The sequence below is a fragment of the Chiroxiphia lanceolata genome, chromosome 21, assembly GCF_009829145.1.
Source record: "Chiroxiphia lanceolata isolate bChiLan1 chromosome 21, bChiLan1.pri, whole genome shotgun sequence".
In the NCBI taxonomy this organism is placed as follows: Eukaryota; Metazoa; Chordata; class Aves; order Passeriformes; family Pipridae; genus Chiroxiphia; species Chiroxiphia lanceolata.
Genome location: NC_045657.1, coordinates 104,419 through 120,000, shown reverse-complemented (window position 1 = coordinate 120,000; position 15,582 = coordinate 104,419). Strand labels below are relative to the sequence as shown.

General features: G+C 38.7%; 1 protein-coding gene across 3 annotated transcripts in view; it reads left to right on the top strand.

Moving 5' to 3' along the window:
- RALGPS1 (Ral GEF with PH domain and SH3 binding motif 1) overlaps positions 1–14,990 on the top strand; it is a 78,052-nt gene extending 63,062 nt beyond the window's left edge. For all 3 annotated transcript variants that reach the window (XM_032708012.1, XM_032708013.1, XM_032708014.1), the window contains 9 exons: positions 3,413–3,539; positions 4,416–4,567; positions 5,774–5,825; positions 6,114–6,194; positions 8,320–8,425; positions 9,503–9,595; positions 9,771–9,876; positions 10,872–10,963; positions 11,312–14,990. In XM_032708012.1, the coding sequence (XP_032563903.1) occupies positions 3,413–3,539; positions 4,416–4,567; positions 5,774–5,825; positions 6,114–6,194; positions 8,320–8,425; positions 9,503–9,595; positions 9,771–9,876; positions 10,872–10,963; positions 11,312–11,341 (839 nt within the window). In that variant the 3' untranslated portion in view covers positions 11,342–14,990. The remainder of the gene's footprint in view (positions 1–3,412; positions 3,540–4,415; positions 4,568–5,773; positions 5,826–6,113; positions 6,195–8,319; positions 8,426–9,502; positions 9,596–9,770; positions 9,877–10,871; positions 10,964–11,311) is intronic.
- The last annotated feature ends 592 nt before the right edge of the window (positions 14,991–15,582 follow it).

Below are 15,582 nucleotides of genomic sequence, written 5' to 3'. Positions count from 1 at the left end.
TTCTGAAGCTATCCAGGTAATAAAAGCTCTTTCTTAAATCAAGTTTCAATGATCAAACTTTAAATATTTTTGTGTTGCATTCATATTACTGGAAATTTCACTCCATGCTCCCCAAGCGGGGTGTCTAATTTGAAAAAAAAAAGGGAGTGTAGAGTGAAACCTCTCAAACAGTTCTTTTCTTGCTTGATGTGTTAATCCTTTTAGGTTATAATAGCAGTAGCATTTGAACCTACCTCAAGTCAAATCCAGCTAACTTTGATTTTGTAATGGCTCAATTGTGTAAGCACCGGACTTGTTATTTTGCTGTTCTTTCTCTAGGTAAAGTAGTTTTGATGCAGCCTCAGGCTTTGTGTCAGTATCAATGTTTTAGAATCAAAGTCATCAAATAGTCTTACTGCTTTCAGCTCTGTGACTCTCCACAGTGAGAAACTTAAACCTTTAAACTATTATGTATTACAAAATCTAACAGTTATTTTTACATGTGGCACGGGGTCTGTGGGAAAAAGCACTGCACTGTACTGGTATTCATTTAGGGCTGTGCCTTAAGATACTCTTTCAGAGGCTGTAGTTTCAGCAGTTTGTTAAACATAATGATTCGGTATCACTCTGAACTTAGAAGAACTTAATGTCATACACTTAAAGAACTTAATGCAAATTGGGATTTAGAACTGGCACTAGAAAGACCTGAAGGATGCAGCAGGAAGCAATATAAAAATGAACAAATCTTGCAGCTAATTTAAGGGACAAGCCTTGGAGTAGCCACTGTTTATGCTGAGTTTCAGATTAAACTCTTACTGACAAATGCTCATAATTTTCAGGGAAGTTCTTTTTCAGCTGCCACTATCTTCATACTGGGTCTCAGTTCCAATTTATTTTAAGCTTCTTAGCTGGTAATAAACAGCTCAGTGGTTCTAATTTTACTGTTCACAAATTAAAAAGTATCTGATGGAAAGGTACTACAAACAAAGCATGTAGAGTGAACTCCTCTTTGGGAACCTAGTCCATCAGAAGGACTGGAGGTTTTCAAACTTAAGAGCTTGTAATAATTTCTGAAACTTCTGAATGCATTTGTTTTGTCTCTGCATAAATTTTAAAAATTTAATGAAAACTTGCGGTAGAAGACTTTAGTGAAATATATATTCTTGCTATTAATGCGGCAGAGAAGATTTTCAGACCTAACAATGAAATATGAATCCATACACTTTTTACACTAAACTAGGCATCACATAATTTTGCTCAGATTCATACTTTTTCTATTCTAACTTGTGCTTAGCCTCCATGGTAGAAAGGGAAGATGAACTCTGTTGGTTTCAGGGAAGAAGCTTCCAATATCATATTACGGCCCAAATGCATAAAAGTTTTAGTTGAAAATACAGCAGAACATTGTACTTGGCCCTTTCCAGTCTCCCAAGTGTGTGTCACTGGTTGAATCTCTGGATCAAGTAATGATTGAAAGTGCATTTTTTGATGTGGTCATGTGGCCATTTAACACAAGACCTTCTCTGAAGGTGCAAATGCCAGTGACTGATGCTGCTGGTGTCATTTTTCACATGTGTGTGATGGTAGCAAAGACAGGCAGACAAAAATGCTATTGTATATAACTTGGTATATAGGAATAAGGTAGAAAACAGGATTAAGAACTGTTTTTTCTTTTTGTTCTCCTACTAAATTGATGACCCAGTGAGTGATCTTACTGAAGTTTCCTCTACTGCGCTTGTTCCTCCTCTGTTGCTAGAAGCAGTTTCCTATTTTTGTTTATCCTGAGGCTCCCTTCATTGTTAATTAAACAGCATCATGAACAGTTTGCTCAAATGTGCAGAACACTGTGGATTAAATTTTTCCTCTTACTGCTAGGGGAAAATCCTTTGCAATTCTTCGTAGTTACGACCCAGTTTGTGGTGAAATTCCAGAGTCTGGGCTATGGGGAAATAAAAATACAAGTAATTTGTAATTAATTTTTATATTTCATACAACTTGATACAGTGAGTATGGATAGTAAAGCATCTTGTGTTTATTTGTATTATTTTTTGCCTCTCACTGGGAAAAACTCAGTACTGGTTCTCCTATTTCTTCTTATGTCTCATGAATCCTCCGTTCAAGGCAGAAGAAGTTGTTAAATAAATTCTGTGCTTGGGGAGAGATGGAGTAGCCTATGTAACAGATAGAAACATGAAATATCTCAAGTTGGGAGGGACCTATAAGAATCACTGAGTCCAACTTCCTGCTCCTTACGGGGCTACATAAAACTAAATTATATCACTAAGAGTGTTGTCCAGACGCACCTTGTACTCTGACAGGTTTGGTGCCACTTCTTTGGGAAACCTCATCCAGTCAGTGACCACTCTTTCAGAGCCATTTCTGTTGAAGGTGTACCTTCACATCCTGTTGTCAAACTGTGCCCTGTGATGTTGAGGGTTTGTTTTATTTTTTTTTCTTCTGTTCCAGTTTATCACTTACTTGAGGTCAGACACTTCTGTAAAGATTCTGAGGATAATTGCATGTGTTTTTTCACGTCACAAAGTTTCTCTTAAAGGGCTGTGGTTAGAGGTCAGAAGCTGACTAAGCTGAGGTTGCTGGAGCCTCCAAGAAGTGATTCTTTTAACGTAGAAGAAAGTCTGTTCTGCTGCTAGCTGGGCTGTACCAAGGAAAAGATATGGGGCAGGCAGCCGTTTTCATGACCACTTTCATCACAAGCACCAGTGCCATAACTATGTGTTTAAAAGTGAAATCTCAAGCCAAGAATAGCATTGCATTTACTGAGGATGGTGATAGGTTGTGTTGCTCCCCACTGTATGGCAAAGTTCACTACCAGCCTTTTGTGAACAGGATCAAGGAACTGGAACAAGAACATTTCATCCATGTTTTCTGTGAGGCCTCATAAAATCTGTAAAATGAGTGTAAGAATGATTGCAGTGAGACATCTCTAGGGCTCATAGATGATTGAGAAGTAATGCATTTGTCTGGTCATTAGATAAATTAAAAGCCTCTGTTTTCTCTTACATGCTCAAGCTATGAGTCAGTATGAGCAGATTGTTTAGAGTTTATTCACAACATGAAGTTGTGAACAAAATTTAAAACATGTGTGAACATTCCTGCTCACACCCGAAGTACAAACTGACTTCATGGTTCTACATATTACACTTTGGCACATCCAGCTGTTGTAAGGATGCCAAGATTCTTTGTAGTTCATTGTTAAAAGTATGAGCAAAACTGTAAAAAACTACTTTCAGAGAGTTCAAGCATATAGAGATGAATTTATAACAAAAATGGATGGCGTAACCCTGATGTTCAAGACACAGTGCTTCAGAAATGGTGCCTTTGGGTTATCTGTAACAATTCATTTTAAACATACCAGCCCACAAAATTTCTGGGGTTTGCACCAGTTCAGTGTTAAATGATCTCTGTCTTTTAGGTCCGTCCGACATGTCAGCAATTGTGAAATTCAGCAGGAGACCCACGTGTCCTGATGCCTCAGTAGCAGCAAGTTTCCCTACGCCTCCTGTGCCAAGGCACCGGAAGAGTCACAGCCTTGGGAACAAGTATGTACTCCCAGCTATCTCAGCTTGGGCAGTTTAATGCATCACAAATGTTTAAGATAGCAGCAGAACAGGTGGTATTTGTCCTCTCCATTTCTTGTATTGCAAGAGTGCTTCAGGCTTTAGTGTGTATTCTCTAGGTTTTCTCTTGACACTTTGTTATTTTTGCTGACTTTTTTTTGTTATTCTCTGCTGGTGCCAGGCATTGGCAGTACTTGAAAGCTGCATATCCACTTTGGTCTATGGATTCCTGTTGTGCGTAACTGATATTTGTTTTCTTTTGTTTTTTAAACATCTTGCTGATACATCTAAGGAAGCTTACTAGCTTGGTACACCTTATTTAGGGAAGTTGTGACCTTTTGCACTGTTTTACCTGGGTGCTATGGATTAGAAACATTTTTCTCTACCATTTACCTAGCTAAGTGAGAGCACCTGCTCCCCAGTTAAGGTTTCAGCATCTACCAAATTTCACAATTAAGGGGTTAGGGGAAGAGAAGTTCATGTGACTTGTCCCAGGTCACGGAGCGATGGTGTGTTTGTTCAGCTTAGTGAAAGACCACCAAGCAGTGACTTAGCTGGATTCTCCTTTTTCTACTTTTGCTGCCACCAAGGGTGTTCAGGTTTTGTACAGAGAAGAGTCAAAAAACTTAAAACTTCCCAGCTGCAGAAATTTAATAATTGTTATTGACAAAGAGCAGTAAAATCTGAAACTTGTATTGGTAGTCAAGGAGCATCTGTACAGTAAATGGTACCATTTAATTGCCTGCTTGTTAATATCCTGCTGATGGGGCAGAGGCTGAGTGGAAATACTGTGAGCCCAGGGTGGCTGTTGGATGACATAAGAGGAGTTTCATGTTCTTCTCTTCCTCCCTGTTCCAGTATGATGTGTCAGCTGAGCGTCGTGGAGAGCAAAAGCGCCACCTTCCCGACAGAGCGGCCGCGGCACCTGCTGGATGACAGTGTCCTGGAGTGTCACAGCCCCGCGCGCGGACACGCGCCCAGCGTGCGCCTGGCCAACGGCCTCTCCAGAGGTACCGGCACCCCCACCCTGTCCCAGGGTGCTGGAGGCTCACAGGGATACCCGAAAGTAGGGAATTAGGAAGGTCATTAGCAACCATGCAAAGACTGGTTGCTTTCATGGAAGAAGGTAGATCAGAACTGCTGCCCAGATACCTGTTGACATTACCCCAGCTTTCTTCAGTTGCCCGCTGATGGTTTTGGTAAAAGTGACATGAAGGAGGAATGGTTTTGTAGATGCTTGGTTTGTGACACAAAGTGTTTGTCAGACTTCACCAGGGAAAAAGCAGGATATATATTTTGAAACCTACCTTTTCACAAAGAAAACTTTAATTTTAACTATATGTTTTAGAAGATGGGAGAGTAGTTTAGCTGTGCTCTCTGAGACTTCAGAAGAAATGTAAAATGCACACATTATGATATTATAATTAATAAAACAATTATTATAATATCAACAGTGATCAAGAATCTGTTCTAAGCATGAGAAAGCCACTTTTTAAGTGACTCAGGTTATTTCTAGAATAGGAAATAGACTCTGAAAGATAGAACATTGCTTGACCAAGAGTTAGACACTGAGATGATCTTTGCTCTTCTGAAATATAGGCACAGCTCACTGTGCTAAAACTGAGCATTAGAAAATCAGTCCTGGGCAAATTAAAACTGTGAGCTAAATAGTTGTGCCAGGAAAGGAGGGACAAATTGGTCATAGGATTGGAGGAGAAACAGGAACTGTTGCAATGAATGCCATCATATTTATTTGTCATGACTCCTAGCAGCAGCATACAGCTAACATATCCTCTGTTACAGGTGTGCTTGCTTATTGAAAACAAACAATGATATAATGTCTAATAACTTTAATCAACTTACAGATGTTGTGGTAGAAATATTGTCTTACAAAAGAACTGGATTTTATGTTCCTGAAGTGCTCAGCTTCTGAAGGAAAAACAGCAAAATGAAAAGGAAAGCATGTAGATGTCTGGTATTTAAACACAGCAGTAATGCGAGTTATCAGTGAGGTATTGTAAATGGGGAGGCTCATGTTAAGCCTCTTCCAGCTGAAGATTTTACCACGAACTCTAAACACTTCAACTTCAAAACATGACTTGAGTAAGCAATTCCATGGTACTATATAAAGAGTATTCTGGTGATCCATATACATTGGCTTTGTATTTTCCCATGGGTGGTTTTCTTACTCCTTCTCTGTACTACTCTCTTTCTAGATAGCAGTGAAAGCTCAGAATTTAGTGAGGAGCTGCCGTCAGGGCTTGAAAGGTGAGTTAGTCTTCATGTACACTCACTGAGCACTCTGCAGACTTAGCTAAGAAATTCACAAATGGTCCCTGACATAGGTAAGCCCTAAATCAATAGTTATTTTTATCAAATTATTATAGTTAGGAAAACAATGGCAAACTTTTTAAAATAAAGCACTGTAAAGGTTTTGTGTTTTTCTTCCCATGGACCTGAAAAGATTGGAAGCTATCTCTGTCCTGTTTACCAAACTCTAATTGTTGAAGTCTCAGACTAGAATTTCCCTCGTCAGATATTTGCATTCACAAACAGGGGTCGTTTGTATGCCACACTGGGGCCTAACTGGAAGGTACCGAGCCGGAATTCTCCTAGAAGTCGAAGCTGTGTCTACAGGTACGGTTCGGGTTCTGCCTTGCTCCGTGTATGGGGCTAAATCCATTTGGGTCTCTATGCTTTCCTAGAAGCATAATGTATTTTGTGTCCAGATACCTTTGTATGACCGTAACACCTCACAGGAGTCTCCCCTTCCTGCTTGTAAAAATTTCTGTTAATGCTAAAGCAGGTATATGGCCCATTCAGATGAAATTCAGTTTAGCTATTGATTTAACTCATTATGTAGCTATTGATTTAACTCATTATGTCTGGATTCCGTTTTGCAGAAAACTAGGCTTTGTTTTAGGGGTTTATGACATTACAGAAGCAGGTTTGTCATGAAGGCCATCTCTGCCTCCTGTAGCAAGTAATGATGTTAGAAGGATACTTTTTGGACCTTTTCTCGCAATCTATTTCCTGATTTGCAGGACAGCTACCCATAGCATCTGTTTGTGTCAGAAATCTATAGTATGAAGTGTTTATTTTGTACAGTAAAGAGGTGTTACCTTGGACCCTGAGTAAGAGAGAGAATATCTGTAATGGCATATGTAGCAGGCACTCCCAATGTTGCTAGTCATTAAGACATGGACTTTTTAGGAGCAGGTAATCCATTTACAGACCAAAGGGAGGTGACTTGGAAAATTGTCGGTAGTTTGAAGGATAAAAATCATTGTTTGCATCCATACCAGACCTCGACTTGGTAAATTCTGTGGCAGTGGGAGATGAAGGTGTATGTATGAACAGTAAAGAAAATAGGGCCCTGAAACAGTATTCTGCAAACACTGTGATTTAGTTGGAGTTTAAATCCAGTCAAATTTTATTTTGTATAAATTAGTTTGCTTCAGCCATTGTAGAAATATTGATATAATGTGTAAATGTAATTACACCTGCTTTACCTGAGTCAGTAACGTCTGATAGCAGCACAAGTTAGAAGTTAGACAGGAATAAAAACACATACATTATAAATTAGTAAAGGAATACATTTTGGAATGGTATTTAAGCTATTATACCTGCTTCTGGAAAATACTCTCTTAACATGACCATGGTAGATTTGTTTCAAAAACGTATCCAGGCTAGAAATATAAATGTAAGGAGATAAAAATGTGAAAAGCCTAATAAATCCACAAAGAATTATTCCCTAAAATACATTTCTTATGTTTGTCCACCATCAGGCAATTCTAATGCTTGTGTTCATTCTTCCAGTTCTGGGGTCTTCTACTGCCTCCATCCGAAATACAGAACTGGCCAGAATGCACGTTAGCGCAGAGCAGGCGGGTCTGTGCGATGGGGGAAGGTGCCCCTGCCAGCTGGAAGGGCTGTGCTTGTCTAGGGCTGATTATGTATGTCACCTGCACCAGCATGTGCTCATACTCATTTGGGGACAGAATAGTTTTCTTTCACAGCTGAAAGGTAGATCATACACGTCCTTTTCCTTGTATTCATTATTAGACATGATTTGGTTGGCTCTGATAAACCTCATCGGTGCATATGAGAACATAAGTGTTGTGATTCCATGGCAGTGAAGAGAGGTTAGCACAGATAATTCTAACAGATCATCACATACCAATCAGTGTTTAGTTGAGACATTGTTAATGACTGTTTGCATTTCGAACTTTGCCTGTACTTGGGCTCTTCCGTTGTAGCTCTTTCTCACTGTTGTATGTGGGAAGCTCTGTATTCCTGGAAAAGCAAAAAAAAATATTAATCACTGTACAGTAAATTATTTGCCATTTTAATATGTAGTTTTCCAATTAGCCAAGGTAGTTTAATTTAATTTAAAATTACATTTGTGGGAGTTCCTATTAACAAAATTTTAAACTGTAAATTTTCAGAAATCCAGATAATTTCTGTAATTTACTGGATTAAAAAAAACCAAAATTGCTTGTTTTGCCTTTGACTTTGGGCTTCAGTACTTATTCTGTTTTTTCTTTTCATATCTAAGCCCCCAGAGTAGAACCTTCTGTTGATTTGCTATTTTGCAAAATCCTGGTTCCTATTTGATAGCTAGGTTAGGAAAATATTCCAGAGTCAAGTGTCAGATGTTATAATATATGTAATGCAGTGCAGGACAGATATATTTAGAGCTAAATTATATTGCTTACTTCTTATTTCCTCAAATACACAGAGCAATGTTTTGTCTTTCCAGCCCAACAGGCACCTGCAGCTGCACAGCAGGTGGTTCCACAGGAGTCATTACCATGGAAGGGCCATTAAGAAGAAAAACACTGCTCAAAGAAGGCAAGAAACCTACTGTAAGTGATTCTAATTATAATTTTTCCTATGATTCTAATTCAGTAGTGGCTGGTTTAATTTTCAGGATTAGATTAAACCTGCAGCTTGTTAACATACAAAACAATGTTTTTATCAATTGTAAAGTAATTTTCTGATCAAAGTTACAACCAGGTTATAACAAGGTTGTAACCTTTGTGTGTCATTTGATCTGCAGCAGTTTTGCTTCTCCCTGCATTTGCAAGTCATGTCTCTGGCTGTAAGAGCAGGGCAGGGGTGAGCAGCTGTGTAACCAGCAGGTATTGTTGTGAGGGCAAAAATAAATCTTGTGGCACTGCCTGACGACCCGGAGCATCCTGATATTTTCCAGCTAAATAACCCTGACAAAGGTAAATGTTGCAGGATGGGCATTGTCTACTTTGTCTGCAGTATATTTCTGTGACAGGAAATAAGGTAATCTCTGTCAATGAGTTTGTAGATTACAGAACTTGCAGTGGCAAGAGGGAGACTAAAGAGGGAGATCTTCAATACAGAATTTTCAAAGAGTACAGATGCAATTGAACATATTTCTACAGTATACTGTGGTACTTCTGTGGTATTGCATTGAAATGGAAAGGCTGCAGGGCACCCACCCATAGCACAAGTCATGGCAATTCATACTTAACCTAAATTCATGGGTTTCACATGGTTCTAGTTCTGTGCGTTTGGTAATTTTTTTGTTTTCTGTAGAGTTGATTGATATGTTTTACATGCAACTCTACTGTTCAGAGCTAAAAGATTTGAAGAATTGCTGAGTTGTCATCTCAATATTGATCAAAAGTCTGAGATCTGTCCAGTAGAAGGCAACACACTATTTTGCTCTGAAACAATCAGTCCTGATGCTTTTATGAGATACCCGACTTAGATGGATTGTATTCACAGCCAGCCAGCCAAATTTAGGTAGCTGGGCTGATTTACACCAGAAGACACTCTTTATCTAACTCTCCATTCCTTGCTTCTAAAATTACCTTTGGTAGCACTGGGCCTTGCTTGTGAATCGATTTTTGAGATGTTAGAGATATGCAGAGTTTTTCCTCATTTTTTTTTCCTTTCTGATTCAGCTCTCCTCGTGGACTAGATACTGGGTCATGCTTTCAGGATCAACTCTTCTGTACTTTGGAGCAAAATCTTTAAGAGGCACTGAAAGAAAACACGTAAGCTTTAAATTTATTCTAAACCCCAGAATTGGATATGCATAAGCAGATCTGGAAGGTTGTTGGAAGTGTACTTTCTGTTTCTGGGCTAAAGCATATGTTTGCACAACTTTTACAGCCAAAAGTTAATCCCTGCTACAGTCTCAACTGTGATTGACTTGTCTGTCTCTTCCAGTATAAATCTACACCTGGGAAAAAGGTCTCCATTGTGGGCTGGATGGTGGCACTGCCTGACGACCCAGAGCATCCTGATATTTTCCAGCTAAATAACCCTGACAAAGGTAGATATTGCAGGATGGACATTGTCTGCTTTAATTTCTGTGACAGGAAGTAGATTAGTGTCTCTTAATGAGTTTGTAGGTTACAGAACTTGCAGTTGCACTTATTTAAAATACTGAAGACGGATATTTTCAATATAGAATTTTCAAGGGAGGGTACAAATTAAATTGAACATATTTCTACAATAGGCTGTGGTGCTTCTGTAGTGCCTAAGAGGTATTGCTTTATCTTGACAGTTACTGCAAGTTTTGCAGAAATTTCCCAACCAGTGAAAAATATTGCAGCATGTCCGTGTGTCCACATACTCTCATCTCCAAGTTTCTGAATAGCTTCCTTAAAATCAGTCAGTATCAAATCTTGACTTACATTAGGGCCAATTAAAATATCAAACCATTTACCAAAATAAGCCTTTTAAGTAATTATTAAATACTTTTTAATAATTAATTTTGAGGTGCCATAGTTCTTTTCCCATGATTAAACCTGAAAAACTTCAAAAGACAAGGTAGCCCCCTGCAGTTATATTGCACTTCGAGTGGTTACTTACAGATTTTTGAGACTTCTTTCACTTTTCATGTTTTCGGCTTTGGTGCTGGATATGGATTTGCATCTACTGTATGAAGTGCATGATTGCAGGAAACAACTTGCATGAGGACATGGAAGAAAGCTAAGTTAAGAAATAAGAAAAACTTCCTAAGAAGTCTTAATGAGAAGAAAGCCAGGGTTAAATTAGATGTGACCTAAGTCATCCTTTCTGTGGCTATAATTTGGCCTTTCTGCCTGTGAGACTATATATGGTTCTCATACTTGCTTCGACAAGGATTGTTGGATAAACATGCCTCACATGGGCTCTGTTATATGAACAGCATCATATCTGAGCATTTGAGGTGCAAATTAATTTAACAGTTTACTTCAGGACTTTGGCTTCTGCACAGAAATCAGAATCCCATGGAAGTACCTGTCTGCAAATTTAGAGCCTTTGATTTTCTTATTTTTGTAGGCAATGTTTACAAGTTCCAGACTGGCTCAAGGTTTCATGCAATATTGTGGCATAAGCATTTGGATGACGCGTGCAAAAGCAACAAGCCTCAGGTAAGGTTGTGAAACTTATTTCTACCCACTTTTTCATGTTTTACAGAAAATCCTTACTAGAAAAGGTACCTCTTTTCAATCTCTGTGCACACACAGTTCTGTGGGGACAAACATAATTATTTAAAATTACAGAATTCCCATCAAATCAGGATTTGTGCGGGTCTCGCTATAGGTTTGGTTTCCTTAACAGCATAAAACTTCTACTCTCAGTTGCTTCAAGCAAGGTGACATCTCTTCTTCAGAAGGGGCTTTCGCATGGACGGTGGAACTATTCTAGAATGGACTTGATGATCTTAGCAGTCTGTCTCAAACTTTATGATTCTATGAGTAATTTACATTCTCTTCCAGGTACCCGCTAATCTAATGTCATTTGAATAATTTGCTCTCCTACCTGGCGCGACTTCAAGTGCCAAACTGAAGAAACAGGTTATTGTTCTCTGAGGAGGAAGAGGAGGATGGTTTTCCTGACATGAGCCAGCCACAAATATGTCAGCACTTTCCTATGTAACTTGATTCTGGCATAGCTTTTAAAAGCAGAAAGTGAATGTTGTCCCTAGGACCAGATATAGTCTTATGCACTGAGTGAAAGCAGATGAGTTAGGTGGACAGAAGATTAATCCTGACTCCTGCAGGATTCTAGAGCCCTCAACTATTTGTGGTCAGAGACTGCATGAACTGATATTTGACCGCAAACTGAGCATCGTATCTTCTGCCTGTTCTTTTTTAAATGGTTCTTTTTATTGTTAAGCTGCTTTGTGTGACTGAAGAATATTTGGCCCATGTTGGGTTTCAGTTCTTTCTAATGCACAGAATGATTGACAGTGTTAACTTGCTGCAAAGTGTCAATTAGAATAGAAAATTGTGGAACAACATTTTTATAATCTAAGTGCACTGAGTTGCTTGGCAAAGTGGCTGCCTCAAATTTTGTATCAAATCTCTGGACAATTGTGCTGTTCACATTTGAGCTATTTGGGAAAAATGTATTTTGGCATAGGACAGCTGGATTTGTTTTTACTCAGTTATTTTACTCAGAAATGCCCTAACAATGGATATAAGGCTGTTTAAATTTGCATTGTGCTAAAGTTTGTCTTTCATTCTCTTACTAAAGGCATAGTTGCTTACAAGTTTGGTTTTTTTAATTAGTCTGAATGTTGTTCATCTTAAATACCTTGGTAGGGAGGCAGGTAATCAGATGGTTATGTATCACGTGGCCCAAGGTCCTCAGAATGATTCCATATCATTGTTCCTGCTCTGTCTTTCTGTGGATGACTTGGCTCCACTCAATTCCAGTTGCAATTTTAGGACATCAGTACTGGCAGATGGTACTGCTATTATGAAATCATGATGGCAGTGAAAGCTAGGGGAGACTGTCTAACAATGGAGCAAATACAAAGAAGCCTCCCCATCGGTGTCCAGAGAACAAAAAAAGAAAAAGCCTGAGCCTTCTCTGAAGGAACTGTCCTGACATCACTGTGTCCCTGCTGTGCCCTTGCACTCCTGCACTCAGAATCTGTCTCTGTTTGTATGGTAAGTTCATCACTTCTTCTGTTTGAAATTCTTTTGCCATGAGGCATCAGTATTCAGGCTTCATCAATCACCAGAAACCTCTTCCGAGTTTCCCAAGATTGCATAGAGGAGAAATTGGCAAGCCAAGCCTGTAGCTTACAAACCAGGAACAATGCGGAAGTTAGTTTAAGTGAACAGAACAAGCTCCCTGGCACTGGCAGGATGTATTCTGTGGACTTGCATGATTTTCTAAATTTTTGTTTTGAAACTTCTCTAAAAACAACAACTGCAATACCTGTACTGTTAAATGTAGGTTAAAAGTTTTGTTCTTTTAAGAGTTCATGTTACAATCCCGAAAGCCTAAATACATACCAGCTTTTCAAGAAAATCAGTTTCTGATGACAACTGCACTTAGATCCTGGGACATGTGAAAGTGTATGTAAAGTGGACAAAGTTTATTTGATAGTTCAGGAGATGTGTGAAAAGAGTGAGAATGCAAAGTATGTCTATACCATTTTTTCTCTTTTTTTGCTAAGTTAAGACAACTTTGAACTAGGTATCTGCAGAGGCAGAACATCGAATGCCATCAGAGATGATGTAGAAGCTTTTGAATGCGGTAATATCCTGTCACCAGTAAATGACTTCAGACTGTAAGAATATGATATGGCTTGAATTATTCTGCACCTACGGACTTTTGTGATTAGTTTTCAATGAGATTACTCACGTACATAGCCTTTTTAATGACTGTGCCACCTATGACCATGTGTCCTGTGTGCTGTCAGTATTCATAGCGTTTGAACAGTGCAGAACAGTGACCAAAATGATGACACATGAACCAAAACAGAACTGTTCAAGTTAAGAGGGTTTTTTTAAGTTACTAGTAGCCCTTTCCCCTTAAAAGGGAATGACCTGATCTGTCTTCAGTATAAGCTAAATTTAAAATCGAACACTTATTAGCATAAAGTGCACACATACATTCATTTCTAATGTGCAAGTGAACACAATGAGGGCTTGTGAGATTTTTTCCAGCATATTGCAATGGAAATTAAGTAATGGATGTTGTAACAGTTTTCAGTTATGTTTAACAAGCCTCCTTGGAAAGAACAGTAACTGCTGACTGATACGGTAGCAATAGAATGAGCCTGTACTCGCTTAGAATTTAACAGCTTTTAGAATTTAAGGGTCTCTGAAGTGTTACATATGTTATTGTATGTACAAGAGGTAGAGTGTTCTAGCCTTCAGAAATACACTTCTACTCAAAATTACAAGCCATGGAGCTTGCTGGAGAAGTTACAAAAGTGTCCATTTTCACTTGCTTGTAAAACAGATTCCCAATTAGAAAGGAAGCAGCTTTGGCTCAAACTATGATGGGCCACCAAACAGTGTGGTATGAATGAAAGGCAGTATTTAGCAATGATTCTTATACTCAGTCATTTGTCACTGTCAGAAGATGAAACTGTGGAATGATTAAACCCTTCAGTCCGACTCGATATTCAAACTCAGATCGTACTCAGAACCTTGTAATTTGGAAATATGTCAGGAGTACCTTGAATTTCCTCACACGACTGTCATTTGAATGTAAAAAGCATTATACAGAAGAAAGATGAACGTAGCAAATAATAGTTTTACACGATAGTCCAGTTAATGTTTTCAGTATAGCACAGTTGTGAAATTGCTGCACAGTATTAAAACATTCAGATTGATGGCAGTGTAGGAATACTACTAAACCATCTTAAACCAACTTTAAATTACTTTTTAAGGATGAAAAGGTCTGCCGCTGCTGATTAGAGATTTTATGGTGTCATTTGGTACCATTTGCTGTTATCTGGTACTTTTATGGTTAATTGAAAGCTGCTATTGAAATACACTATATTGCCTATCAGGACTGATTATTACAGCATTTGCACAAAAAATACCACAAACCATACAAGTTTTCCTCCATCAAAGAGAGAATAACTGCAATAGTTATGTAAAAGTAAACATTATGTCATAATTACTGTTTTCAGAATTGTGAAGTATAAAAACTGTAGGTAATATTATTTATTTAACGTGCAATTTTTATGTAATTCAGTGCCAAAATGCATGTTTTTCCAAATAGCACTAAAACGAGGCAAAGAAACTGGTTTTCAAATTGCGACTTACTTGTCACATTATAATGTAAACCAATTTCAACATTTTCGTTTGTTTTGTGTGAAAACTGTTGCACTATTTTTGGCTGTATTTTCTAGCAGTCCACTGCATGCCATTTGTGTAAAGAATTCTTTCTATAGTTCTTGTGAACTGTCTCACCCATAAGAACCCTGGCATTGGAATCTAGGTTTTTGGCAAAGTATTTTGTTACCTCAGTCTTGTATCAAGTTGCTGTGTTTTTCAGTTTGTTACATTGATAATGATTGTTTCATTAATTAAATACTTTAATGTAAAAAAAATTCGTTTACTTCAACAGCAGTTGGATTTGGTTGTAAGTTTAAAAACGTGCAGAGTATGTATGCTGTTAACAATAAAATATTCAGAAAAAGAATAGTAGAGGTACAGAAGGAACATTTTAGCTCAAAGGCAGCAATCATGTTTTATTTGTGAATGGATGGTAATACAGCGTAACAGATTTTATAGTGCATAGTGTGTAGCCATTTAATGGTATAAATACAGCAGAATCAAAATTTCTGAGATAAAATTGAAAAACCCTCCAAATTTTCAGTTTCTTTAAGTGGGATTTGGAAAGTCCAAAGAAGCAGAGACAAACCTAAATTTCTTGGCACTTAAACTCAGCAAATTTGCAGATCACATCGAGCTGAGGATGCAGTGACACATCTGAGGGACGGGGCCATCCAGAGGGACCTGGACGAGCTCAAACAGTGGCTGAGGCTGAGATATTTCTGATGAACAGACTGAGAGCAACCCTGGGGAGGACTTAAGGGTGCTGGTGGGTAAGAGGCTGGACATGCCCCAGCCACATGTGCTGGCACCCAGAAACTCCCTGTGTGCTGGGCTGATCCCACAGCATGGGCAGCAGGTGAGGAGAGGATTCTGCCTCTCTGCCCTGCTCAGGTGAGACCCCACTCGCAGTGCTGCCTCCAGCTCTGGAGTCCTTGGTATAGGAAAGACATGGACTT